General features: G+C 54.6%; 4 protein-coding genes across 10 annotated transcripts in view; 2 read left to right on the forward strand and 2 right to left on the reverse strand.

Annotated features, from left to right (window-relative positions):
• Positions 1-78: 78 nt before the first annotated feature.
• MRPL27 (mitochondrial ribosomal protein L27) lies at positions 79-3,704 on the reverse strand. 3 transcript variants are annotated; one of them, XM_087751051.1, is made up of 5 exons: positions 3,644-3,660; positions 2,655-2,763; positions 1,763-1,885; positions 969-1,036; positions 79-503 (listed from the first exon to the last, which is right to left on the reverse strand). In XM_087751051.1, the coding sequence occupies exons 2-5, from the start codon at positions 2,662-2,664 to the stop codon at positions 297-299; spliced, it is 408 nt and encodes a 135-aa protein (XP_087607177.1). In that variant the 5' UTR covers positions 2,665-2,763; positions 3,644-3,660; the 3' UTR covers positions 79-296. The 3 variants fall into 3 exon arrangements, with proteins under 3 accessions (XP_087607177.1, XP_087607176.1, XP_087607178.1); XM_087751050.1 differs by lacking the exon at positions 2,655-2,763 and having other exon boundaries at positions 3,644-3,704; XM_087751052.1 differs by lacking the exons at positions 2,655-2,763; positions 3,644-3,660 and adding an exon at positions 2,886-3,635.
• Positions 3,705-3,794: 90 nt separating this feature from the next.
• EME1 (essential meiotic structure-specific endonuclease 1) lies at positions 3,795-10,007 on the forward strand. Of its 2 annotated transcripts, none has more exons than XM_087750962.1 (8): positions 3,795-4,547; positions 4,633-4,760; positions 4,946-5,038; positions 5,490-5,611; positions 5,861-5,987; positions 6,512-6,627; positions 7,472-7,661; positions 8,021-10,007. In XM_087750962.1, the coding sequence occupies exons 1-8, from the start codon at positions 3,848-3,850 to the stop codon at positions 8,195-8,197; spliced, it is 1,653 nt and encodes a 550-aa protein (XP_087607088.1). In that variant the 5' UTR covers positions 3,795-3,847; the 3' UTR covers positions 8,198-10,007. The 2 variants fall into 2 exon arrangements, with proteins under 2 accessions (XP_087607088.1, XP_087607089.1); XM_087750963.1 differs by having other exon boundaries at positions 3,795-3,994; positions 4,644-4,760.
• Positions 10,008-10,138: 131 nt separating this feature from the next.
• On the reverse strand, positions 10,139-14,514 carry LRRC59 (leucine rich repeat containing 59). Of its 2 annotated transcripts, none has more exons than XM_087750965.1 (7): positions 14,281-14,514; positions 13,874-13,933; positions 13,168-13,326; positions 12,748-12,852; positions 12,112-12,184; positions 11,469-11,642; positions 10,139-10,936 (listed from the first exon to the last, which is right to left on the reverse strand). In XM_087750965.1, exons 1-7 carry the CDS (start codon positions 14,383-14,385, stop codon positions 10,692-10,694), a joined length of 921 nt encoding a protein of 306 aa, XP_087607091.1. In that variant the 5' UTR covers positions 14,386-14,514; the 3' UTR covers positions 10,139-10,691. The 2 variants fall into 2 exon arrangements, with proteins under 2 accessions (XP_087607091.1, XP_087607092.1); XM_087750966.1 differs by lacking the exon at positions 14,281-14,514 and adding an exon at positions 14,100-14,265.
• Positions 14,515-18,193: 3,679 nt separating this feature from the next.
• The window catches only part of ACSF2 (acyl-CoA synthetase family member 2), a 40,437-nt gene continuing 34,406 nt past the window's right edge, over positions 18,194-24,224 (forward strand). Inside the window, exon 1 of one of the 3 annotated variants that reach the window (XM_087750691.1) lies at positions 18,194-18,311. In XM_087750691.1, coding sequence (XP_087606817.1) covers positions 18,211-18,311 — 101 coding nt within the window. In that variant the 5' untranslated portion in view covers positions 18,194-18,210. Of the gene's footprint in view, positions 18,312-21,336; positions 21,441-24,181; positions 24,199-24,224 lie in introns of those variants that run through there. The other 2 variants (XM_087750692.1, XM_087750694.1) reach the window with 2 other exon arrangements.

Here is a 24,224-nt window from a genome sequence, read left to right on the forward strand (position 1 = left end):
CATCCAGTGGCACAACGGAACAGGTTCTCCAGAGGAGATACGAAACGAGCCTAAGTAACACATTCTGTGACCAGCCAAGACCTTCAGCAGCCCCGCAGCGTTTATTAAACGCTCCCACAAATGCCAGCAGGTGATCCCAGTGCCTGAACACTGACCACGGGTGCTTTAGGAGCAAAAAAACAAAGTCCTAAACTGGTATCTTCAGAACTGGAATATTCCTGTCCTCGGATGCCAGTCCAGCCGGATGGTCTGTCCCAGCCGCTCCTTCCCATCCGTCCCTACGTGACACGGGAGGCTCAGAGCATGGTGACCAGTTTAAAGCTTCCTACTTCGGTGGTAGGGATAACATTGATGAAGGTTTTATAAAGAACTGCTCCTTTGGGCAGACGGCAGATCACTTCCCTGCTCTCGCTGCTGCGGGGCGGAGGTATGTAGACCTCTTTGGTGTACCTCACGATCCCGTCCTCCAGGGCGTAGAGCGTGTTGTTACGGCCCATCCCCACCTGGAAGAGGATAAGAAGTGTTGGAAAGGCAAGGCTGGAGGTCCAGCGCTAAAGCAGATCTGATCATTGGTCTGCCTCGTTTGATATCCTGGCTTCAACAGCATCTGTTGCTTTGTATTTTAAAATAAAAGCCAACCGCACTATTTGCTTCCAGCAACCCATACCAATGGTGCTCGTTACAAGGGAGGAGATCCCGATTCCGCCCTGAAGCACAGGAACCCCGTTAGGTTGCAGAAGCGTTTGGGGATACCCATAACCTTCAGTCCTTTCCTCAGTCACACGGGCACAGCTGTGACTCTGAGCAGGCTCTGTGACTAAGAAATAGCAGGTAATGAAACCGAATTTCAGGATTATATAGAGAAGAGCATTAAGAACGAGCCTGGAAGAGAGGAGGCACTGAGTACAGGACTGTGTTGCAGGCTGCTGTTCTCTGAGAACCAAGGAAGAGATGGAAAAGCAACTTACGTGAGCCCCTGGATGCCAGCGTATCAACCGCTGCGTAGCCAAAGTGTTGCCTGCGTGCACGAATGCACCTGCAACAGAGTGAGAGAGTCAGACTGCAGAGAGACGGAGCTCCCTGAAGCCCTGGCAGGACACAAATGGCTCCAGGACTTACAAACCCCAGCTTTCTGGGGGAATTTTCTAAGGAAAAATTACTTCAAATGCTAAAAGCATCTAAACAAAAATGCTGTTAGCAGGAAATAAATGGCAATTGATCCACAATGGCAAAAAGCAATTCTAGTCTCTGAAAAGATTACTTCTAGGGTACAAGGCATTTGGTTTATTACCTTTTACAGCAATATGTTTCCATCAGCAAAGCTAATAATTATTCAGTACTCAGCTGCAAGAACCTGTACTTTGGCTTCTGCTAAGCCTCATAATTCTCCCCTTTGTAAACATCTAAAATGCCCACCTTTTCAACACAGCGTGGGGGGAAAGTGCGCTTAAGTTACGAGGTGTCCCACAGAGGACCCTCCTCCCAGGCGCTCCAGAGAGGCAAGGCTAGAATCAAAGTACATTTTCTGTAGGCAGTTTTGGCTGGCTGCTTGCGGGCCCATCTGGGAGGAGGCTGAGTCCCTGGCCCTCCCGTCGCCTACCCTGGATCAGCAAGTTTCCCCAAACCTCCCCTTTCCCTCCTCCTGGAAGAGCACCCTGGCCACCTCCTACTGAAACGCTCACCCACTGACACCCGTACCAGGGGAGAAGCTGCGAAGAACCCAATGAAACACAAATAAAACTCAGCAGACACTCAGACCCACCTTCTACTTTTTTGAAGCCGTAGCGCTTCCCAGGGCTGCGGCCACCTAAATTTTTTGAGCTGCCCCCGCTTTTCTTAGAAGCACATCTGACAGCAACCAGGCTTGTTTGTGGAGTAGTTAGAACTAGGTTCGGAGCAAGAACAACAACAACAACAACGTCAGCTGGCAAAAAAAACTATTATACACGCTTTCTTTTTTCAGATTTGAAGGGTGTCAGCGAATACAGGCTTTAAAACTAAAGGCAAAAGAAAGCTCTGAGGGGGGAAAAAAAAAGCACTTCCAAGATAAACCATAATTAGACCCCTGTGGCCTAAGTCCCCTGCAAAGAGGCCACACCTCGAGTACTGCTGCTGCCCAGGGAGGAACAAAACTCTCAGCACCGCTGTTAAAGGACGGGTACAAATTCATGTTTTGGCAAGGCCTTGTAAAATGGGGTACAGAAGTGACCGGTTGCTGTGGATTGGCCTTATATTGCTTTGAGAAAAGACAAGTTGTGATCTCTGTTGCAGTTTTCCCTTCGATCAAGCGGCATTTACTTACACAGCAATATTTTGAAATCTTACAAATGAGAAGACTCCAATCCAGGACAATATATAAGCATATACAGAATTGCTATCCCGAACATACTAATTGAAGCATTTTGTGCAAATCTTTGAGTTACAATCAGGACAAGTCAAGGAAAAAAAAAAAAAAAAATCACTTGTTCCAGACACTGATTGTCTCTGGAACACAAAATAGTATTTACACCACAAACTTCTTAAACAAACAAACAAAGACACTGACAGAAAACACTGGTTTTCTTATCAAGAAAGCTGACCCTGCTAGTGAACTTCTCCCTGTAAAAAAATGATTGAGATATATAATTAGTTCTTTTTAAAAATCTCTTCAGTACCTCCTTTCATGCAGTTGGCAGGCCAATCCCATTTTTCTGAATCCCTCTATTCAACCTCTTAAGCAGCAGGTTAGTACAGAAGAGTGGTTATCATAACATTCTTCTTATCCTGAGTAAAACCCCTGGATTAATTAAATCTTAACTAAATGATCATAGATATTCAGTGAGCTAGAAATACTGTTGAGAACAGGGAAATTGCTCTACAAAGAACCATTACTTTCAGGAGCTTACCCATTAAGTAGAAGAAAGGCTCTGAGACTTGACAAACTACAGGGAAGTACGCAAAGATGAACGGGAGTTACCGTTCCACATACACAAATTCTACAAAGTTACAGTCCGATTAACTTTTATAAAAAAAACTCCAACAGGTTGATTCCAGGGTCACATTTGGTGTTGCATGAAAGAAGCTTGCTAACAAAAAAATGAACCTCAAAGCATCAGAGGTGCGGGGAAAAGGGGGTGTCTAGAGAAGAGTGAGACAGAGAGTTTGTAACTTGATTGAAGCCATGTTGGAAATCAGTAGAAAACAGTCTGATGCCCCACCAAAGAAACCATGAGGCTATTTCTGCCTGCAACACTTCTAGATTAAAAAAAAGGGGGATTTTTAAAGCCTCCTGACTATAGCACTGTGCGAGGAGAGAGCAGCACCCCTCGCTGTTTGGTCTCTACCTAGCGCACATGAATACTGTTTTCCTAAAGATGATTTTTTCACCATTGAGGGCAGTCAAGCAGCAGCACAGAGGTTGCGCAGGCCCCACCCCCGGACATTTTCGAGGCGAGAAGGGATGAAACCTTCAGCACCTCGTCCCCCACCTCAGAGGTGACCCTGCTTTCAGCAGATCGCACTATAAACCACCAGAGGCCGCTTCCCGCATGAACGACCCCGCGATGCAGGGACCTGAAACCCTCCCATTTCACCACAGCACCGAGCGGCGGCCTGAGGTGAAGGCGAAGGCCTCGACCCCGAGCTACCGGCAGCGATCACTCACACAGCCGCCGCAGCGCCGCCATTTTCCCCAGCGCCTCTTCCTCTTCCGGTGTGGGGCGGGAGTTGTTGGGGGCGCGGCTGGCGGCGGTTGGCCCGAACGCGCGCGCACGCGCGCGTTCGGGCCAACCGCCGCCAACCGCGCGCGCGTTCGGACCAATCACCGCTCTTCCCTCAGGAGCCCGCGGTTTTACCTCGGGGAAGCGGAATGGCGGAAAGCGGGTCGCGGTCTGAGGAGAGCGATGAGGAGGAGCTGCCTGCCTTAGCCTCCCTGCTGCAGCCACCGCCATCGCCCGGCGGGTTGGGCCACCGGCGGTCCTCGTCCCCCGCTTCCAAGCCGGGGGTGGTTGTGGTGGTGAGCAGTGGGAGCGAAGAGGAGGAGGAAGAAGAGGTGGTGGAGGTCGTCCCTCTGTCCGAAAGGATCAAGAAGAGGGTGGAAGCAAAGAGAGAGGCAGCTTTTCAGCCCCCCCAGCCGGGTGGTAGGGATGCAGCAGGGGGAACTGGCCTTTGTGCTAGCGGTGGCCTGGTGGCAGCTGGCAGCGGAGAGCCGCGGGAAGCCCTGGCGTCGTCTGGGGACGTGTCTTGTGGCAGCCAAAATGGCACGCCCGCTGTTGAGAGGCCCTCTTCGTGCCTGCTGCCAGCCTCTCAGTCTGACTCCGCAGACCAGCCTCATAGACCCCTGGTAAGCAGAGCAAGCCCAGAAACATCCCCCCCTCCCAAGAAGCCAAAGTATAGTCAGAAGGAAAGAGAGGCGATCTGCCAGGCTGCATGGCAGAAGAGGAAGGAGCGGGAAGCACGGAGGAAGCAGCAGGAGCAGGACAAAGAGAAGAAGAGGGCCCTTGCCAAGATGCTGAAAGCTCAGCGACCAGGGGAGTGCCAGAAATACATAACGGTGGTGCTAGATCCAGGTGCTTGACCTCCTCACAGCCTGTATCTGCCTTGTATTGACTGTCAGCTCTTGCTGCGGAGGCCTGACCCGCACACCGATTTCAGTTCTCTTACAGGTAGAAGGTGGTGGAAAGATCCTTAGCGCTTTGCAGGCTGCGAATTATTCCTGTGTGGTTGAGAGTCAGGCTGTTCCCTGCGGCATCACCTGGAGGAGAAAGACTGTGTCATGTCAGGTGTGGGAACAAAATCTCAATGCTCTTGCCCTTTTCTTCCTTTTTTATTTGCACTCATTAGTAACTATTTAGCAACCCAAGTAAATGCCCTCTAATCTTCTCCCTGCCTGAGTGGGAGCACCGGTTTGAGTTAGCAAATTATAAACAGGCTGTTGGTCTGGCTGTTTGTTTTCATATCTGGACAGATGGAAGGAGGAGAGGAATGGACAGAAGAACCAAATGTCCTGGTTCTGCTTCGCTTGGAGGAGTTTTTGTCCATGGTTCACAACTACAAACAAGTGAGAGTGCTTATGACTGTTGTGCTCTGGAACATGCCTTGCTGTAGGGGTGGTGTTTGTCATCCCCCTTCGTGGCGGGAAGGTTTTGATGTGGGATGGAGCTACGGTTCCAGTAAACCAGAAATCTGGTCTTAGAAGCCATTAATGGATCAAAACCACCAGGGCTGTATAACGCAAAGTTCTGACAAGCTTTCTTTCCTAGTTACAGTTTTTCACAGATTTTTTTGAAGAGGTAGCATTGTCAGATCAAGTGGGATTTTTTTACTTTTATTTTTTATTTCTTTCTGCCATAACTTTATACCTGATCACGTATTGCCTGCTTGCCCCTGAAGAGCTATGTGAGCAGACTTTTTCATCTGCAGACCTAGCTGCAGAATCAGAGCCATAGGTTGCTGCGCTTGCACGTGTACCTCAGAACGGTTTAACTCCTTTTTTCCGTTGATCGTTGCAGGAGGCCCAGGGCCGTACAGAAGGACAGGAGGAGACCCTACAGAGCTACGCAGCGCGTGTGATGGAGAAAATGCCTGGGAAAATTCTGGCACTGGCAGTAGCTGAAGTAGAAAATTATTTCAGGTTAAACTTTTTTCCCTGCAAATGTTTCTATGTTGTCTCTGGCCTTGACAAATACCATAAATGTTTACATTAAGTCCTTCTAGCAAAGACTGGAGCATAAGAGGTATTCCCACCCAGAACCGCTCCTCTGTTTGTTATACAGAAACAGAAGCAAAGGTCCATCCAGCCTGTCACTGCAGTGACCAATGGGAAACACCTGGGGAAGAGCATGAACTCCCTGTCTTACTTTACTCTTCTTATGTCTCTCAGAGTTGAGGCAAAAAAGAGACTGCAACAGGCAGCAGCGAGTGGAAACAAAGAGGAGGAACAGGGAAAACGGAGAAAAAAGAAAGTTAAGGATTCTGGCCTGGAGATAACCAGAATGGACGTGGAAGAAGTGAGTACCTTTAAAATAGGCATGCGGCCATCGCCTCTTGTCTGCCTTTGTTTGAACATTTGACCCAATCACACGCTTTCTTGGAGGGGGGGTTCAGCCTTGGTTAGTCCACGTGTCTGTGGACAGAGCTCTTTGGGTTCAGTTCCCCACCGCTCAGGTATGTACCTGCTCTCCCACGGACTGACGTGTCTGGGCCGGTGAAATGTCAGTCCCGGTCAGCATCTCTCGCCCTTCGTGGCCTGCTGGCGAAGCACATCAGTGCTGCTCTGGGCTGGGCGGCTCCCGTGTGGCGAGAGCCTGCCACTGAGCAGCTGCGGCAGCTGAAATGGCGCTAAACCGATGGTAACCAGCAGGAGACAGCCTGCCCCTAAGTACTTCAGCGCCTTAACTGCTCCCAAAATGGGGAGAGATGGATGTTCTTGTCCGATAGCAAGATGTTGTGACCCTTTTTTGTTTCAGACAAGAGTGGGGTTTGGTGCGAGAAGATTATTTGCTCCACTTGTTGTTTCCAATGATGTTTACAGGCCTTGGTGGATCTGCAGCTGGGCAAACAAGTCCAAGTCAGCTTTTTTGAGAGCTGGGAGGAACTCGGAGAATTTGCCACTATGTTCACAAAAGCTGTCGCTGAAGCACCGTTCAAGTGAGTAAGCAGATGAGGTTTGGCCAGATCCTCTTTGGAGAGGCTGCGCTTTCGCAGTCACTGGGAGGGAAGAGCAGGTACGCGGCTGCGCTTCGGTACAACAGAGTATCGTGATTTTTAAAGGAGCCTGCGACGCAGAGCAGCTGCTAATGCAGCTCCTTCAGTTTGGGTCAGTTCTGGGAACCTGATGCCCTGCCTGGGGAGGGGTGAGGACAGACCCTGGTTTCACGCTGGAGTCTTGACAGCACGTAAAGCTCTTGTTCTCGGTCTGAGTTTAGGAGTGGGAAGGGAATGCAAGGCGGGTTGGGCTCTCACAGCACCAGCTTTTCTTCAGTGTGTAGCCAAGAGAGACGTTGCTGAGAATGAACTGTTTAGCTGCTGCCATCGATGAGGAAGGACGGCAGCATGTTGAAAAGCCATCTTGTGCAGTCTCGCACAATCCTAGCATTCCTATCACAGCAGCTGCTGTCTTTTACATCTCAGCCACGAGAAGAGATGAGATGTCGTTACAAATGACATGTAAAAGTGTTTTATCGTGGTTGACAGTCAGAAAGTGAATTCTTGTTTACCACTTTGTATGCGTGTTGGCTTGCGTCCGGATTGCTCCCAAGGACAGGATTGTTTCTTTTCCTTTTTCAGGAGGAGATCTGGGTCTCAAACAGGCAATTGGTAATGCATGTAAAGAAAATAGGGTCAATTTTTAGCATTTACTTTGGTGCCGATGCTGTCTGTAACAGCACGGAGTGAGAAATGGCTCTCTGGCTATGTGACAACAGATGCAGGAATAGGATTTGCTTCATAGCCTCATTGTCTCATTTGCTTTCCCATTCTTTGTTCTCCCTAGGCGAGAGCGAGAGAAGACGGGGTTCTCCTTCTACTTAGAGAAGGGGTGGCGCGGCGGGGTGAAGGTGGATCGTTCCGGGAAGGGTCTCCTGGAAGTTTGGAAGAGGCAGATACAACAATTTAACCGGGTCAGCCTGGAGATGGCTGAGGCCATTGTGGCTGCCTACCCTTCTCCTCAGCTCCTCAACCAGGTGAGGATGCCTCGGGAATACCGAGTACTGGCTGCGCCCAGCCAACTAACGCAAGGAGCGGAGGAAATAATTTAATTGGTATGAAACTTGGCAGGAGGATTCTGTATGAGCTGTTTAGTAAGCTAGTGAAGGAACCGATTCCTGGGCACCCACTGCTTTGGCTTTACAGAGCGGGCTGCTGAGGGGGCAGTGCTGGTTCTGCATCAGCCTGGAAGCTCCCAGATGAGATCTGGGGAGAGACCAGCTGAAAAATGAGTGTACGGTGTGAAAGAGTGGAGCAGTCGCAGGTACACAGCTTTGATTATTTTTTGGAGCAATGGATGCAAATGGCTGATAGCGTTCCTTTGTGTTGCTTCTAGGCCTATAGCAGATGCTCCTCGGAGCAGGAGCGGGAAAACGTGCTGGCTAATATCCCTGTGCGCCGCGGGGACGGCGTGACAGCCACCTCCCGGCGGATCGGGCCAGAACTCTCCCGACGAATCTATCTGCAGATGACTTCCCACGATCCTGATCTCTACTTGGATTTCACTGGGTAGCCCCAGGGAACGAGGATTTTACTGTTTGCCTGGCTTAAGTATTCAGCTTCCTTCTGGGAAGAAGTGCTTAGGTAACAGATAGAGTCACTGATCCTAGCTTAAAGACTTCAAACACGTTTAGACTTTATGGGAGCAGAAGAAGGTTGGATAAAATTGCTGAATGGCTGGAGTTTACCCACAAAAGATGAACACCTTCTTCCGTAAGAGCATGAGTTGGACACGGCTTATAGTACTGACAGTTCCTTTTATTTGTCTTCCTAGAAAATAAATTATTTTGAATAATAATAACGATCTTTGCTTCTTAACATGCCGTCTTGAATACAGACAGGTACATCATTTGTTGAAAGGAATACTTTCTGCTGCTATCCTAAACTCCAAGTAGTTATCTTCTCTCTCCAGCGTGAAAAATCCTAATGCTAAAAGCACCCTGGTGCTGCCCCCCCAGCACCTGCTCTAGCGAGGTGGAAGAACTTTACCTCACAAAATAGACTCTCCGTTTTCCGCTGCACCAGATGGGAATGAGTAAGACTAATTTCCAGACATAAATTTAGACTGCCCTGATTCAGTCTCCAGATGGCTTAATCTATAGAGCGTCTTGAAATCTGATTATATGTGCTGGAATTATGAAGTCTAAACAGTTGGCAGAAAAAGCTTTCTTTTAATTAGTTTGGGGAACGTGCTCGCCTGGCCACGAAGCCATTAGCGCCTGCATGCACACAAGGACAGTTGAGGTCTTTTGCGACGGCAGCGCTTACCGAGACGAGTGCTGAGAGTGAATTAAACCGCGCCTGATGGGTGGAAGCTGCCTTTGGAACCGTGCTGCCTCGAATGGAAAAATACGCCCCCGCCACGCTGGCTTCAGGCGTTCAGCGGCAGCCCTTGCCGGGCCAGCGGCGCGCTTCTGACCCGAGCTGATAAATCCTATCCGCCCGCGTCTGCGGCCTTAAGCAGCGCTCTCCTAGATGGCGAAGCAGCAGGCCCCTGCCCGATGCCGGCAGGAACGGCTGCCGCGGGGCAGTGTCGCTTTGGAAGTTGTTTGCTGTTGTTTCCAAACGTTTCTGGATAGTAAGCAAGGACCTTTGAAGCAATGTGACGAGTTAGATACCAAAAGCAAAGCCTAAAGCTGTTTCAAGGAAGCTTAAAAAACCCTATGTACTGCTAAGCCAGAGACCGGCAGCCTTTCCTTCCTGCCAGCTGATATTCACGCTGTCGCTTTTTTCGGCATGGAACTCGGGAACCACAGACTTATCATTAGGTTACAGAAAGGTGAAGGCTCACTGCTTCGACGACGACCTTGGTACGAAACGCTACAGATTATTTCCTCATGGCACTGCTCTTATCAGCAACAACCCCAGGTATTAGAAGAGAGGGAGCGATTCCGGTGACTAATGAGGAGGCCTCAGTGGAGTCGCGAGCATGGATATTCTCCGAAACCCGCGCTTACGTTATGTGTACGCTTCATTTTAGTACTCACAAAGCCCTTAAGGACATGGCAAACTTCTGTTTGGTTTTCTCTGTAAGGAAAATTCCAAATAGGAATATATTTCTGTAAGGAAATGATAAATAACCCACAGGTGAGTTTTCTTCTCTAGGTGCAAACCGCCAAACCTCCCAGCCTTCCCAACACCCCCGAGAGCAGGCCCGGCTCTGCCCAGCTGCGGCCGCAGTGCCACCACCCAGCGCCACGGCAGCCGGCCGCAGGCCCTCACCTCGCCCGCTGCCTATCCGCGGGTCTCAGACCCCCCCTCTTGTTGCAGACGCCAAACCAGCCCGCAGACTGGCCCAAAGCCCTTCCTGAGCTGTAGCCGGGGCACCAGCCGGTTACAATAAATGTAGTTAGAAGTCATTACTGTATGTACTCAAATAATTTGGGGCTGTTTCTAAGAGACCTAATTAAAATTAAAACTGCATTAGCAAGATAAAACATCCAGGTCAGACAAATTGCTGCGAAAACCGTTGTATTGAAAATTTTCAGCTCCTTTCAATAGTACATCAGCTTCTTCGCTCCAACATACGGATGCACAGCCATCCTACGCACCTGTAATTGGTCCTGGAGCAGGCCTTAGTGTATTATTCCCAGACAGCCACATCACCGATTTTAGCAGGAATAAAAATGAGAGCAAGGAATGGCTACGTGTTAAAAACCTCCCACCTCCAGGCCAGAGCTGTAGCTACCTAGCTAACGCAGGGGCTGGGTTTTTCCACTCCTAACGATTGGCAGCTTTCGTATTTCGCAATCTAGGTAAACATCCCGGGGAGGTAAGAAGTGTTAACGAGTTTAGGTGAACCTGGGCAGAGAATGGGAGTTACAGGCCAACTGCGAAACATGCACAGCGAAGGTGATCGGAACAAGAACTCTGCTCTGTGTGGAGTGGACCAGCAAACCAATGCTGCCTGATCAAAAGCAGTTTCCTCAGAACACAATTCCATAGGAATTCTGGCTGCGTAGATGGTGGAGGGAGACGCTGACGAAGCAAGTGCCCGCCCAGGGCAATCACTGCTGCGAGTTCTGTTGTAGCATATTTTGCAGGGTTTTGTGGTTTTGCAGAGCGGCTAACACGTCCTCGTAGAGAGCGTTGACGCTGACGCACAGGGGCTGACGTTGCAGCTCCGTCAGCTTGCAGGCAGCCAAAGCGCAGAGGACGCACAGCAGCGCCACGAGCAGGACCCTCAGCACCGACCGCGACCAGGAGTGCTTGTTCCGGGGGGGCTGAGGGGGCCGAGAACTGGAGGCGGGCTCTGCAACGAGAACATTTACGAGACGGAGAACACGAGGAATTAATCAAGTACCTTGAACAGCCTACGTTCAGGAACAAGCTGTTCAGGAAAGGTGCTTTGGCCTGTGCTGCAGTTGTCTTTTGTCGTGAATTTGCATCCGTTAACTCTGGTTAATACACAGATGCGCAGGATTTACCCGTTCGGGATAAAAAGTTTCAGGTTTACTTTCACAGGCAGCAGCGAACAGGGTGTAAAGCACCTCTGTCTTGCACAAGATCTGGTTTGGCACGTATAGTTCAGTATATTTAAAAAGAAATGAGTGAAGTTCTCCATAGGAGCAGCCGAAGAACTTTCTGAACCCGGTAGCTCAGCAGTTCAGCGGGAGCACAGATGGAGGGGAAAAGGGCACGGCGGCAGAGCTCCTTGGAAGTCCTATGGGATTCTCCCCCCGCTCCCCCCATCTCCCAGTACCTGGGCTGCTTAAAAGCCAATCTGGCAGCATCAAAATGAGATGAAATCTGATGCGATCCTTCCCACAGCGGATACTACTTACTTCGGGTCTGCACGTTTGCTTTTTTGGTTTTCTTTTCCATCTCCTGTTTTGCAGCTTTCTGAGCATCGTACTCCCGTCTTCTGCGTTCCTTTTCTTCTGCCTTCTCTCGCTTCCTCAGTTCCCGCTCTTGAGCCTCCTTTGCTCGCTGTTCTGCTTCACGCTTCTTCTCCATTTCTGGGGATTAACAGGAAGGTTTTTTTCCCTTTATGTAAAGGCTTGTCATTGCCTTCTTCCTTATTACCTGCTTATCTGTTCCCAATTGAAATGAGGAAACAATTCAAATAACTATCCTCTTTCCTTATCTTTTTTTTTTTTTAATATCACATACCTTGCATTTTGCTCCCTTGGAATTAGGCTTCCCTTAAAATAAATCCTGTGCTCTTTCCTATTTTTATAGGTAACCTACAGCACATTCCAGCTAGAGATCTAACTATTATTCAGGCAAGAAATTGCATCGTTATCCCTGGCTGTTTTTTCTCCCTCCAGCCCTTCCACACTACTACTCCCAGAGTCCTCAGGATTTTGAGAGTTACGAGTATTTGTCAGACGGCAATTCGTTAGGTGGCAATCGGCGCATTTGGGCGTGTAAGAGAGAGCAAGACGAGCCCTCAGCAGACAGCACGTGAGGGCTCTTTGCGCTTACCTCGCTCTGCTTGGAGCTTCCGTTGCCGCTGTCGATCCTGCTCGGACTGGATCGCCTTCATGTGCTGCAGTACCTTCAAGGGCCGAAAAAACAACCTGAGGTCTCCGCAGGAGGCAGAGTTCAAAACGGAACGGCCGGAGCGCAGCTGAGGACAGCCAGCTGGGGCTGAGCACCAGCCTGCCTCACCCCGCTCCGAAGAGAGCTCGCACCTTCCCATGTGAATCGTTGCCGTTAAGAAACAGCTTTCTGTTAAAAACCAAACGTGCTGCTAGCTGAGGCAGAGGATCACAGAACACGGCTATTTATGCGAGCCTATAGTTTGCCAGAGCTTCTCCAGAGATTTTTGTACTCTGGACTACAAGCCTAGACATGGATTTTCTCTGATTATGCCTCCGCTTTCTTGACAGACAGATTTAGTCCTCTCTTAACTCCAGGAATGGGAGAGAATCCTACCCAACCCAGCGTTTGCTCTCTACGGCACAGAAGCAGTGAAGCCAGGGCAGTGAACCTGCACCTCGCTGCCTGAAGAAACTTCAAACTGCTGCAGCAGCCGCCCAGCTTGCCAAGGAAAAAAGAGGAAGAACCACCACCGATAAAGCGAAGGAAGGAAAAAAAGAATAAAAGCAGATTCCTTACCTTGACAGCAGCCTGTTTACACTGCTTCTCATCCAGACAGTCTCCTGCTACTTTAGCTAGGACAGGATCAAGGGGATTGTCCTTCAGATCGAGCCACTTCAGGTTCTGCAGAAAGGAGAAAGGGGAGGCTGTAAGAGCACAGCAGTCCTGTGGTTATTTAAGAGATCCAAAGCAGAAGCAAAGAACTCCTGAGCTTTCACATGAATGAAACGGGTACGGAAGACAAGCAGAGAGCTTGAGCAGAGGCGTTTTCAGTAGATGCGAGAGAATTGCCACTGAGCTGCGGTGCAGAGCCAGCTGAATTTTGGAACGGGCAGTCAGCAGGATGGATGCTTTACCAGAGAAATCAACCTGAGAAGGATCACAAGACCCTGGGCTGCATCCCAAAGCTTTACGTCACCGCCCAGCGAACAGCGTTACCTTGAGCTGTGCAAAGCTGACTGGCAGGGTGACCAAGCGGTTGTTCAGGAGGTCCAGGTGCTGCAGGTTGACCAGGCGCCCAAAGTCCAAGGGCAGCTGTTGAAGCCGATTTTTACTCAAATCCAGTTTCACCAGATGCATCAAACTGCAGAAGTCTGACTAAAACCCAAACAAAACCCAGAAAAAAAACCTGTCAGCACTTTATGGAGGCGCCTCAGCAGGGGGGGATGTGGCGGTAGCCTGCGCCTTCCGTAAGCCACAAATCCTTAACTTGCTACAGAACCGTGACGGAGGAAAATCACTCTCTTTTTGCCTCGGAAGAGAGAGGTGGAAAAACAGCGGGACGGACAAGATGGACAAACTGACGAGGTGATGTGTGGCAATACAATGGGAACAACCCCGAGTCCCTGCTGCTGCTGGAACGGGTCGGCGCCGACGCGGGGTCCCGCCGGCAGGGAGACGCCGCAATCCTCGCGCGCCGCAAACCTTCGCTCTCTCCCGCCCCGGCCAAACCCTCCCGCTGCTCCTGACCGTCGCCGGCGGCAGAGCCGCTCAGCCGCCCCGCGATGAGGAACGGGCCGGTTCCAAACCTCCCGGTGAACCTTTCCTGAAGCACTAATTATCTTTTTTTTTTTCTTTTTTTTTTTTTTCTTTTTTAAACATTTCCCAGCAGATTCATCCCCGCAGAGGCTCTCCAGCACCTTACCGGCAAGGAAATGAGGTTGTTACAGGACAAATCCAATACGGTAGCTTTGGGAAGAGCGGCCTGAAAGAGAAACACGGCGCTAAATCGGCATCGAGGTGCCCCCAGACCCTTCCGACACCTCCGAGTTCTGCTGCAGTTCCTCCCGCGTCGGTCTGTCCATCCCCCCCCCCCCCCCCCACACAGGTCACGTCATATCGCGATGGATTTTTGGGTCTAAAGGCATTACTTATCCTGAAATAGATGTCAGCAGGACCGCAGGACGTGTAACCCTCTGCTCTGCCGTTGTAAAGAGCTGCAGGCCAGGTCACAAACGCCTGCCGCACATCTGGCTCCCCCGCGCACATCTGGCTCCCCTCCGAGCCCCCGGGGCTGCGGCCCCGGCCCTGCCGGGCGGCCCGGACGCTCACCAGCTCCCGGACCGGCACCTCGTTCAGGTCGCAGAGGCTCAGGTCCAGCTCGTTACCGTCCAGCTTGTCCTTCAGGCTCGGCCCCTTCCCGCCGCCCCGCGACATGGCCGCCGGCGTCCCCCGGCAGCGGGGAAGAAGGGGATGCGGTTGGGCCCCCGCTCGGCTGGGCTCGGCCCCGCTCGGCTCGGCTCGGCCCCGCCACCCACTTCCGCGTCCACGTCCCCGTCCACGTCCGCGCGGAGCGCGCCAGCCGCCCGGCCGAGCGCGCCCCCTGCCGGCCCGGAGCGCCCAGCACGGCCCAGCCCGGGGCACCGGTACCGGTACCGGCACCGCTCCGGGGCGCCCCCCCCGGGCTCCGGGCAGCCTTTCCGCCCCCTCCCGGTTCCCTTCTACGTGAAACCGTCCGGCGAAGGGAGGGCGGCCTGTCACCCCGGCCCCGCACCAGCCGTTCCACCGGTCGCTCACCTGCGAAGAACCGACCGCTTAACGGCCAATAACCCCAACGCGGGCGCGGAAACCGAGTGATCCGTACCGTGTTCTGCAGCAGCGGGTGCCGGCGCTTCGGTCTCCGCGGGCCCCGCAAGGAGAGCGGCGCGTTCCCTTGTCCCGGGTGCTGCGCCGGGGGGTTCCCTCCCCGGGAGGGGGGCACCGGTAACCGTCCGCTTTGGCCCAAAGGCTCCCGCGCTGCACCCGTCACAGAACCACAGAATCGTTGGGGTTGGGAAGGACCTCTGAGATCATCGAGTCCAACCTGTTAACCTAACTGCCAGGTCCCACCTCTACACCGTGTCCCTGAGCACCACATCCACGCGGTTTTTGAACACTTCCAGGGGCTGTGATTGCACCGCTTCCCTGGGCAGCCTGGGCCAGGGCCTGACCACTCTCCGTGAAGAAGTTTTTGCTAATACCCAACCCAAACCTGCCCTGGCGCAGCTTGAGGCCGTTCCCTCTCGTCCCATCGCTTGTTCCTGGGGAGAAGAGACCGACCCCCCCGGCTCCAGCCTCCTTTCAGGCAGTTGCAGAGAGCGATGAGGGCTCCCCTCAGCCTCCTCTTCTCCAGGCTGAGCACCCCCAGCTCCCCCAGCCGCTCCTCCCCAGCCTTGGGCTCCAGCCCCTGCCCCAGCCTCGCTGCCCTGCTCTGGCCACGCTCCAGCCCCTCCATGGCCGCCTTGGGGTGAGGGGCCCAGCGCTGAGCACAGCATTCAGGGGCGGCCTCACCAGTGCCCAGCACAGGGGGACGATCCCTGCCCTGGTCCTGCTGGCCACACTGTTCCTGATACAAGCCAGGATGCCACTGGCCCTCTTGGCCACCTGGGCACACTGCTGGCTCGTGTTCAGGGGGCTGTCAACCAGCACCCCCAGGTCCTTTTCCACCAGGCAGCTCCCAGCCACTCTCCCAAGCCCGTAGCTTTGCCTGGGGTTGTTGTGCCCCAAGTGCAGGACCCGGCCCTGAGCCTTGTGGCCCCTCACGCAGTTGGCCGGTGCCCATCGGCCCAGCCTGGCCAGTCCCCGCTGACCTGCGGTGGAGAACGTCGGTGAGAGAGAAAAGGGGCCCGGGGCAGAGCCAAAGGAGTGTTCCCCGGGACGGGGATGGCAGCGAGGACTGACCTTGAATGTCCTGACCCCTGTGCGAATCGTGATGTCCAGGACCTCACAAAGATGTTTTAACCCCTCCAGCGCACCCACCCCGCGGGTGCTTTCGTTCGTTTTTACGTTGCCAGCAGGTCTCTTCCTGCGTTAGCTCAGCACAGAGGTAATCGAGACCAGGGGAGGCTGAGCAAAGGCCCCCCCAAACCAGCAAACGAGGATTTGCCTCACAGAAAGTAACACAAAATCTGCCTGAGGTTAACGCGCTCTCGTCCAGGAGATGGTAGAAGTTCCTCGGAGCGGGTTATTGTTCCGCCAAAGGGGAGCTGCAATCACAGAGCCCTCGTTTGAGAAGAGCGAGGAGACCGAAATCTGCGCTGCTGGGTTTACGCAAGCCTTTCTGGAAGGAAACGAGGGCGTAGATCAGTTACAAAACCTCCCCGCTTATTTGTGATTAACTTGAAGGCAGACTTTTAAATCTTCATTAGAAAGAAACGCCGTCTTACTCGGTGGCGTATGAAGTGTTACTGGTTCGGCCTGCCTTTGCTTTGACAATCTTGAACAAATGTACCCAGATGTCAAGGTCACGGTAACTCCTGCATAGTTCTTAGTTTAATACCTAACCGGGACTCACCCCGTAGGCTAACGATCAGAACGCGGGAAGATCAAACTGAAAGTCAGCTTTAGTTTTATTTATTAAAGGTGAGGGGTTTTTTGATCCCAGATGTTGGGGTTTTTTTTTGCTCTGTGGTTATACAACACTGAGCACACTTTGGTGCTCCTGCAGTACAAAGATAATTGCGCTGTGCTGACACGGTGAGAGGGTAACTTCTGGTCACGAATGGCACAGAGCCTCACACCGGCTGCGGAAACGCATAAACTCACCCGGCTACCGATTTTGGTGGGGCTGACGTGTAAATGGAGGTACTGCGCATCTCTGAAAGGACATCAAACCTCCGTGAGACAGGCAAGCCGCGACGCGGGGCACGTTTGCACGCCCTGCTAGAGGAAGGCTGCGAGAAGACGAGCAAGGAGAAGGGAGCAGGAGCTGCCGGGGGATGAACACTGTCGGTCTAATCCTGACCTAACGATCCTTACCGGGGGCCTGCAGGGGCTGGAGAGCGTTCCCAGAGCTCAGCAGACCTCTGGCCTGCCTCACCCCGTGCCCCCTCTGCAGCCACGGCCCAGTTTTCACATTTCAAAGACAAAAATCCCCCTTCCTCCAACAAACACCACTGTCACCGCTGCCCCCAAACTCCTCGTGAACGCGATGCACATTGGGGAAAATCCTGCTTCTAAAACCAAGGATCTAACAGCGGAGGTCTGCTTGCAGTCGGTATTTCGCTACGCGGCCGTGTTACGAGCACGTTTCTGGCTCGTAGACATCCCTTCGGAGGCCGATGCCTACGCCCTTGTTCGTCACTGCCGTCGTGCTCGAGGTGGTGCAGCCACGCTGCGTCCGGACACCTCGAACTCCGGCTTCTCCCCGGGCAGAGCTGCAAAACGGCAGCCAGCCATCACCCAGCAGGCGAGCGGCTGAGCCAGCAAGAGCCCGTGTCGCAGGCCAGCGCTGCTTGGTTCATGCCTCCATGCAGTATTTAAAAAACACAGACTGTTTTCTGGGATCAAATGTATACCCCAGCCCTTTCACGAGGATTAATTAGCTGTTGTTGCAGGCGATGCCCAGAAAGGCTGTCGGTCGTTTTATACACGGGGAACGATGCGTCTGTCGCCTCTCCAGCATCGGTTCTGCTGCAGCGGAGCAGTGCTGCTCCCGCGGCCGGGCGCTCGGCAGAGCTCAGCACCGCTGCGCGCCTCGGCCCTGGGCGAGGGGATCGCAGCCTCCCCGCTCCGGGGTCGCTCTGCGGTCCCTGGCTGGTCCCTCGTCCCCCCTCGGCAGGGTGCAGGCCATGAGCGGGGGGGTAAGGTGGTAACTCATTAACTGGATAGGGCTGGAAATCAATGAGTGACTCACAGGGCTCAGGCAGCGGGCGATACAGCTGGAGGAAAGCCTCACGCCGAAGCCCATCTCGGGTGGGCTGGGGGTTTATTTGGGGTGCAGCAGCGGCTGGGCAGAAAAAGCGAGATAGGGCAGCGCGGGAAGAGCTTGCGGGGCGGGGAGAGGCGGGGAGGGGGCTCGGGGCGGGGACGGGGGCTCGGTGCGGGGACCTGGAGCCGGCGGAGGACGGGGCCGGCTCCCAGCGCGGTTCCCTGCCGCCACCGCGGGGCCCCGGCCCCGGCCCCGGCCCCGCCGCTTCCCCGGGGCCGAGGGGAGCCGCAGCCCCCGAGGCGGGGCCGGGCCGCGGTGGGCACCGCCCCCGCCGACCGAGCGCCGCCGCAGGCATGGCCATGGCCACGGTCACCGGGCGGCTGGCAGCGCTGCCCCGCCGCGGGCTGCCCCTGCTGCGCCGGGCGGGCGGGCGGCGGGGAGCCCCGCCGGGCAGGTAGGGCCGGGGCTGCCGGGGAGGGAGCGGGGGACGGGGGCTACAGGCGCCGGGGGGCTACAGGGGGCCGGGGGTGAGAGGGGCTGGGGAGCTATAGGGGATGGGGGGGCAGGGGGCCATGGGGCTGTAGGGGCTGGGGAGCTATAGGGGCAGGGGGCCATGGGGCTATAGGGGATGGGGGGGCTGTAGGGGCAGGGGGCCATGGGGCTGTAGGGGATGGGGGGCTATAGGGGCAGGGGGCCATGGGTGAGAGGGGATAGGGGGCTATAGGGGTGGGGGGCCATGGGTGAGAGGGGATGGGGGGCTATAGGGGCAGGGGGCTATGGGTGAGAGGGGATGGGGGGCTATAGGGGCAGGGGGCTATGGGTGAGAGGGGATGGGGGGCTATAGGGGCAGGGGGCTATGGGTGAGAGGGGATGGGGGGCTATAGGGGCAGGGGGCTATGGGTGAGAGGGGATGGGGGGCTATAGGGGCAGGGGGCTATGGGTGAGAGGGGATGGGGGGCTATAGGGGCAGGGGGCTATGGGTGAGAGGGGATAGGGGGCTGTAGAGGACAGGAGGCCATGAGTGAGAGGGAATGGGGGTCTATAGGGGATGGGGGGCTATAAGGGACTGGGGGCCGTGGGTAAGAGGGGATGGGGGGGCTATAGGGAATGGGGGGGCTATAGGGAATGGGGGGCCGTGGGTGAGAAGGGATGAGTGGCTATAGGGGGCAGGGGGCCATGGGCGGGAGGGGAGGGAGGGCTGTGGGGGCAGATGGTGAGGGGGCTGTAGGGACAGGGACGGGGGCTCTGGGGGGTGGAGGCCATGTGTGACAGGGGCTATAGGGTGCTGGAGAGCAAGATGTTCGTCCAGCCAAGAGGGTGGTCGCTTGCAGGGCGGGCAGGTTCAGCTGGAGGTTTCTCTCTCGGTGTCTGTCGCTGTCCCTTGGCTCCCCAAAAACCCCTCCCGAGTGGCAGAAGACAGGCTGCATCCCCTGGGTCTGCCCCCACCCCGGCCTGGGAGGAGGCCAGGGGCAGGGATGAGCCCTGCGGAGGGATGCGAATGGGTGCCCCGGGCTGGGCTTTCTTTGTGCCCCAGCTCCATCCCCATTGCAGTAACGTGAAATGCATCAAACAGCTCCTCCATCCTCCTTCAGCGCTGAGTTGTGGGCTTCGTCAGGCAGCGTCCCCGTCCTGCTGTGGCCACCCGGACCCCTGGGTGGGCAGGGTGGCGGGGGGCACTGGGGTGCCAGCAAGTCCAGGGCACCAAGGAGCTCTGGGGGTCAAGCCAGTTCTTTGCCTTGCTTTTGGTCAACGCTGCCTCTTGGAGCAAGTTCGTGGGAAAGAGCAGCAACAGGAAAGCACCGGGCTTTGGGAAAGGCTCGGAAGGATTAGCTGATGCTCGGAGCCCAGTGCTCACTGGAAGCAGCTCCCCAGGAACTGTGGGGAGCAGCCGTTGTTTTCCACACACGGGGTCCGGGTGTTTTGTTTCAACTGGATTGAGATTAGGAGCGAGGTGGCTGGAGCGAAGCCTGGCGTCTCGGAATCTGTTGTTACGAAATGGGATCGGAAGGGAAGCACGACAGAGAGCTCCCTGCAGTTTCGACTCCAGCCCAGAAGCGTTTCACTTCTGCTGAGGGGCAGGAACACAAAGCGCTTGGGTAAACAGACAGTGTATCTGGAAGAGTAAAATCTTTCTAGTAACATTATAAAAAAAGTTTATTAAATTCCACTCCTAGGGTTGGGCAGTATTTATCCTTTTGGCAGGAGGAGTGCAGAGGGGAGAGAGGCGCAGTGGAACATGTAACCAAAAAGTCTGCTGCAGTTGGAGACTGAAAGCTCTGGGGGCTCGATCCTTCCTTAAACCAAACCAAACCAGGCGCCGAGGCGAGCGGCTTCGGTGCCGGCGCGATCGGCGGCGCGGCGCTCCAGTGTGGTGCACAGGGGGGGTTTCCTGAACCGGGGGAGCCCGGAGACCCCCGGGAGCCCGCAGCTCGGGCGGCAGCGGCCGATGAGACCTGGGTGGGGCCAGGAGCAATGGTGGCCGGGCCCCTCCCATGTATAAAAGAAGCCCCTGGGGAGCGCTGGCCACTGGGCAAACAGGGCGAGGTGTGGCGGGTGGCGCAGCACTTTGCATGGCCGTCGGCGCGCAGGGAGGGTGCTGAAGCCCTGACAGCTCGGCCAGGGAGCAATGCTATCCAGCCGGCAGAAAGCCATGGCCTCTCTAAGCTCTGAACCCACCACGATGGATGCAGTTTCCCAGGCAGAGCTCCGGCGGGAACACGTGCCGCCGGGTGTCAGGCTGCGGGGTGTCCCGTACTCTTACACCAGTATCGGACGGCAGCAGCGAGCACCCCTGTGGGAGATGCGCCCGGGGAGAGATGCTCCTCTGCTCAGTGACAGAGCTCCGGGAGGAGATGAGCAGGTTGAGGAGCATCAGCGAGAGAGACTACTGGAATCGCACCCTGCCTTCCATGAGATGGGCCCAACAGGCAGACAGGACCCATGATACGGAGGATTCCCTGTCCTCTCTCTGCTCTGCTGAATGCAGTGACTTAAGGGACAGGGGGCAATGGTGACAAGTCCCTGCCCAGCGTCTGCTCTGCGACCGCCCCACCTTCCCGGGTGCTCTTGCATCATAGGTACGAGGCTCTGCAAGTGGAACCGGAGGACGACGAGGACAGTGGTTCATCTAGCTCGGAGGTGTCGCTGAGGTTAAGTTGGCCTACCCTCTGCATCAAAACCGCTTCCATAAAGAAAAAAAGGTGGGTCACTGTCGTAGGAGACTCCCTTCTGCAGGGAACAGAAGGCCCGATATGCAGACCAGACCCACTTCTTAGGGAAGGCTGCTGCCTCCCTGGGGCCCGGGTTAAAGATGCAAAGAGGAAGCTTCCTACCCTGGCACAGCCCTCGTTATTATCCATTATTGATTTTTTCAGTTGAAGTTGCAACAAGAGGTCCAAGGGCAATCAAGAGAGACTTCAGGGCCTTGGGATGACTGGTTAAGGGATCAGGAGCACAAGCAGCGTTCTCCTCTGTCCTCCCAGTTGCAGGGAGCGATGAGGGAGGACGCAGGAAGACCCAGCAGATCAAGACCTGGCTCCGAGCCTGGTGCCACCGGCAGAATTCTGAGTTTTTTTGATCACAGGTTGGTCTACACGGCACCAGGCCTGCTGGCGACAGATGGGGTGCGCCCGTCTCAAAGGGGGAAAAGGATCTTTGCGCAGGAGCTAGCAGGGCTGATTGAACGAGCTTTAAACTAGATTGGAGGGGGAAAGGGATAAAACCAGGCTCGCTAGAGATAAGTCTGGGGGCAGCACAGCAATGTTTGAGGGATGGTGTGCTAGCGAGGTCCTTTGGTCTGCCATCTCAGTGGAGGCAGGGGATGGAGAGCCATGCAGCAGCAAAGACACAAGGGTTATGGATGTGTTAGAAACCATGGAGGTGCCTGGAAATGGTCACGTAGGAATAAGGGCTTCTCCCCCCAAAAAGGTGGCAGGAGCAATAGCATAACTGAAGTGCATCTACGCCAATGCACGCAGCATGGGCAACAAACAGGAGGAGCTGGAAGCCCCTGTGCAGCAGAAAAGCTATGATATGGTTGCCATTGCGGAAGCCCAGTGGGATGACTCACGCAACTGGAGTGCTGCGATGGATGGCTGTAAACGCTTCAGCAGGGACAGGCTGCTGGAAATACAATACAGCAGAGAGGAAACAGTCCAGGAGGTTCCTGGCGTGTGTGGAAGAGACCTTCCTGGCACAGCTGGCGAGGGAAGGTGCCCACTGGACCTGGTGTGTGCGAACAGAGGAGGCCTGGTGGGTGATGTGATGGTTGGAGGCCGTCTTGGGCACAGCGATCATGAAATGACAGAGTTTTCGATTCGTGGAGAAGTAAGGAGGGGGTCAGCAGAGCTGCTACCTTGGACTTCTGGAGGGCAGACTTTGGCCTGTTCAGGAGCCTGGTTGATGGAGTCCCTTGGGAAGCAGTCCTGGAGGGCAAAGGAATCCAGGAAGGCTGGACATCCTTCAAGAAGGAGACCTTACAGGCGCAGGAGCAGGCCATCCCCATGTGCTGAAAGATCAGCTGGCAGGGAGGACGACCAGCCTGGCCGAACAAAGAGCTTTGGGTGGAACTCAGGAAAAAAAGGAGAGTTTATGACCATTGGAAGAAGGGGCAGGCAACTCAGAAGGACTACAAGGATGTCGTGAGGTTATGCAGGGAGATTAGAAGGGCCAAAGCCCAACTAGAACTTAATCTGCCTACTGCCATAAAAGAAGGACCCCAAGGCGGCCACGGAGGGGCTGGAGCGTGGCCAGAGCAGGGCAGCGAGGCTGGGGCAGGGGCTGGAGCCCAAGGCTGGGGAGGAGCGGCTGGGGGAGCTGGGGGGGCTCAGCCTGGAGAAGAGGAGGCTGAGGGGAGCCCTCATCGCTCTCTGCAACTGCCTGAAAGGAGGCTGGAGCCGGAGGGGGTCGGTCTCTTCTCCCCAGGAACAAGCGATGGGACGAGAGGGAACGGCCTCAAGCTGCGCCAGGGCAGGTTTGGGTTGGGTATTAGGAAAAATTTCTTCACGAAAGGGCTGTCAGGCCCTGGCACAGGCTGCCCAGGGTAGGGGCTGAGTTCCCATCCCTGGGGGTACTTAACAGCCGGGGAGATGTGGTGCTCAAGGACATGGGTTAGTGGTGGGCTTCACGATCTTAAAGGTCTTTTCCAACCTCAACGATTCTATGATTCTGTGATTCAAACAAACAAAAGCAACCAGAACCTGGTTAACTCTTTAGTCAACAGGGTTGTTTTAAAGAGTAAAGAAGAGGTAAGGACAGAGCAGAGCAGGGTTAACTTTCACCACCCTTTTATTGCAGTTGTGTTACATAAAAGACCCAAAAGCTCTTGCTTTGGGGGGAGAAGCTCCTGGTAGGTGTCCATGAACAAGGGAACTGGCTGGGGAGTCCGTGAACCTCTCCGAGTATGAACCCCGCAGTCAGGAGGGTCCCCAAGCCCCGGGAGGGCAGAGCCCTTTGTCCACGCGCGGAGGGGCCGGCCCCACGGGTCAGTTCCCTGGCCTTCGCGGCTGCAAAGCAGGAGCTGGCTTGCCTGAGCGTCGGAGGGGACCGGAGGTCACGCCGATGCCTCTGCCTTGGGTTCATCTCTCGTCCCTTCTGATAATTTCTGTAGAGACTAGCGAGGAGTTAAAGGTGAAAAATGAAGCTGGTTATCTTATATCAACAGCTATAAAATGTTAGTTGGGGCTATTCAGAGAGAAATGCAAAGAGCTCCTAGGATTAGTGGAGAATGCTTGCTTCGGTCTGGTTGTTGCTGCTTGCCGCCATCAGGCAGGAGCGCTTTCTGGGTCTGCCAACATTCGGCTGCTTGCCTGCCTGTCGCACGAGGCGGGAGCGGGCTGATTTTTTTCTGGGTCTCGTGTTTCTCTGTTCAATTTTGCTGCTGAACTCCGGGGTTATGGAGTTTTGCAGGAGCAGCCGCTGAGGCTGGCTCGTTTGCAGGCACCACAGGCTGCCTCGCTGCTGGAACGTGTTGCCAACAGAAGGCATGTGCTCTCCAAGAGCAGTGTTTAACAGGCTACGCTGAGACCCAGGAGCAAACGGAGTTTTATTTGCTCTCCTCCGGCTGAGGCAGGGAAACGACAGCTGCTGTAACATCAGACCGTCGGACCATCGGTCTTGTTTTATCTCCAGCAGAACCAGATCTTCATAGGAAGAGGCGGAGGGCAGATTGTTTTCTGTAACAAAGGTGAACAAAAAGATTATTTCTAAATCCTTTGGACCCTTTCATTGTAGAGGTCTCTCAATACATTCTTTCAGATCAGATATATATGCTTGCTGTTGGCTATAGGCAGGAGGGAGACTGACCCGACGTTATTTCCAGCACGACGCTACTGATGATGGAGGTATCGTGTATCTGCCTCGTTCCTTC

This window comes from Nipponia nippon, unplaced genomic scaffold (genome assembly GCF_047370975.1).
Source record: "Nipponia nippon isolate SJK-2023a ecotype South Korea unplaced genomic scaffold, ASM4737097v1 scaffold_14, whole genome shotgun sequence".
NCBI lineage: Eukaryota > Metazoa > Chordata > Aves > Pelecaniformes > Threskiornithidae > Nipponia > Nipponia nippon.

Bases quoted from the DNA above. Each gene is read 5' to 3' on its own strand.
- EME1 (XM_087750962.1), top strand. From the start codon at position 3,848: ATGGCGGAAAGCGGGTCGCGGTCTGAGGAGAGCGATGAGGAGGAGCTG. The intron at 4,761-4,945 runs GTGTGGGAACAA...ATATCTGGACAG, and splicing joins GAAAGACTGTGTCATGTCAG to ATGGAAGGAGGAGAGGAATG. The intron at 7,662-8,020 runs GTGAGGATGCCT...TGTTGCTTCTAG, and splicing joins CTCCTCAGCTCCTCAACCAG to GCCTATAGCAGATGCTCCTC.
- MRPL27 (XM_087751050.1), bottom strand. From the start codon at position 3,665: ATGGCGGCGCTGCGGCGGCTGT. The intron at 1,886-3,643 runs GTGAGTGATCGC...CTCCGAACCTAG, and splicing joins GGCGGCGCTGCGGCGGCTGT to TTCTAACTACTCCACAAACA. The intron at 1,037-1,762 runs GTGGGTCTGAGT...ACTCTGTTGCAG, and splicing joins CGGCTTCAAAAAAGTAGAAG to GTGCATTCGTGCACGCAGGC.
- LRRC59 (XM_087750965.1), bottom strand. From the start codon at position 14,385: ATGTCGCGGGGCGGCGGGAAGGGGCCGAGCCTGAAGGACAAGCTGGAC. The intron at 13,934-14,280 runs GTGAGCGTCCGG...TTTCTCTTTCAG, and splicing joins AGGTGCCGGTCCGGGAGCTG to GCCGCTCTTCCCAAAGCTAC. The intron at 12,185-12,747 runs GTAAGGAATCTG...CGGCCCTTGAAG, and splicing joins GTAAACAGGCTGCTGTCAAG to GTACTGCAGCACATGAAGGC.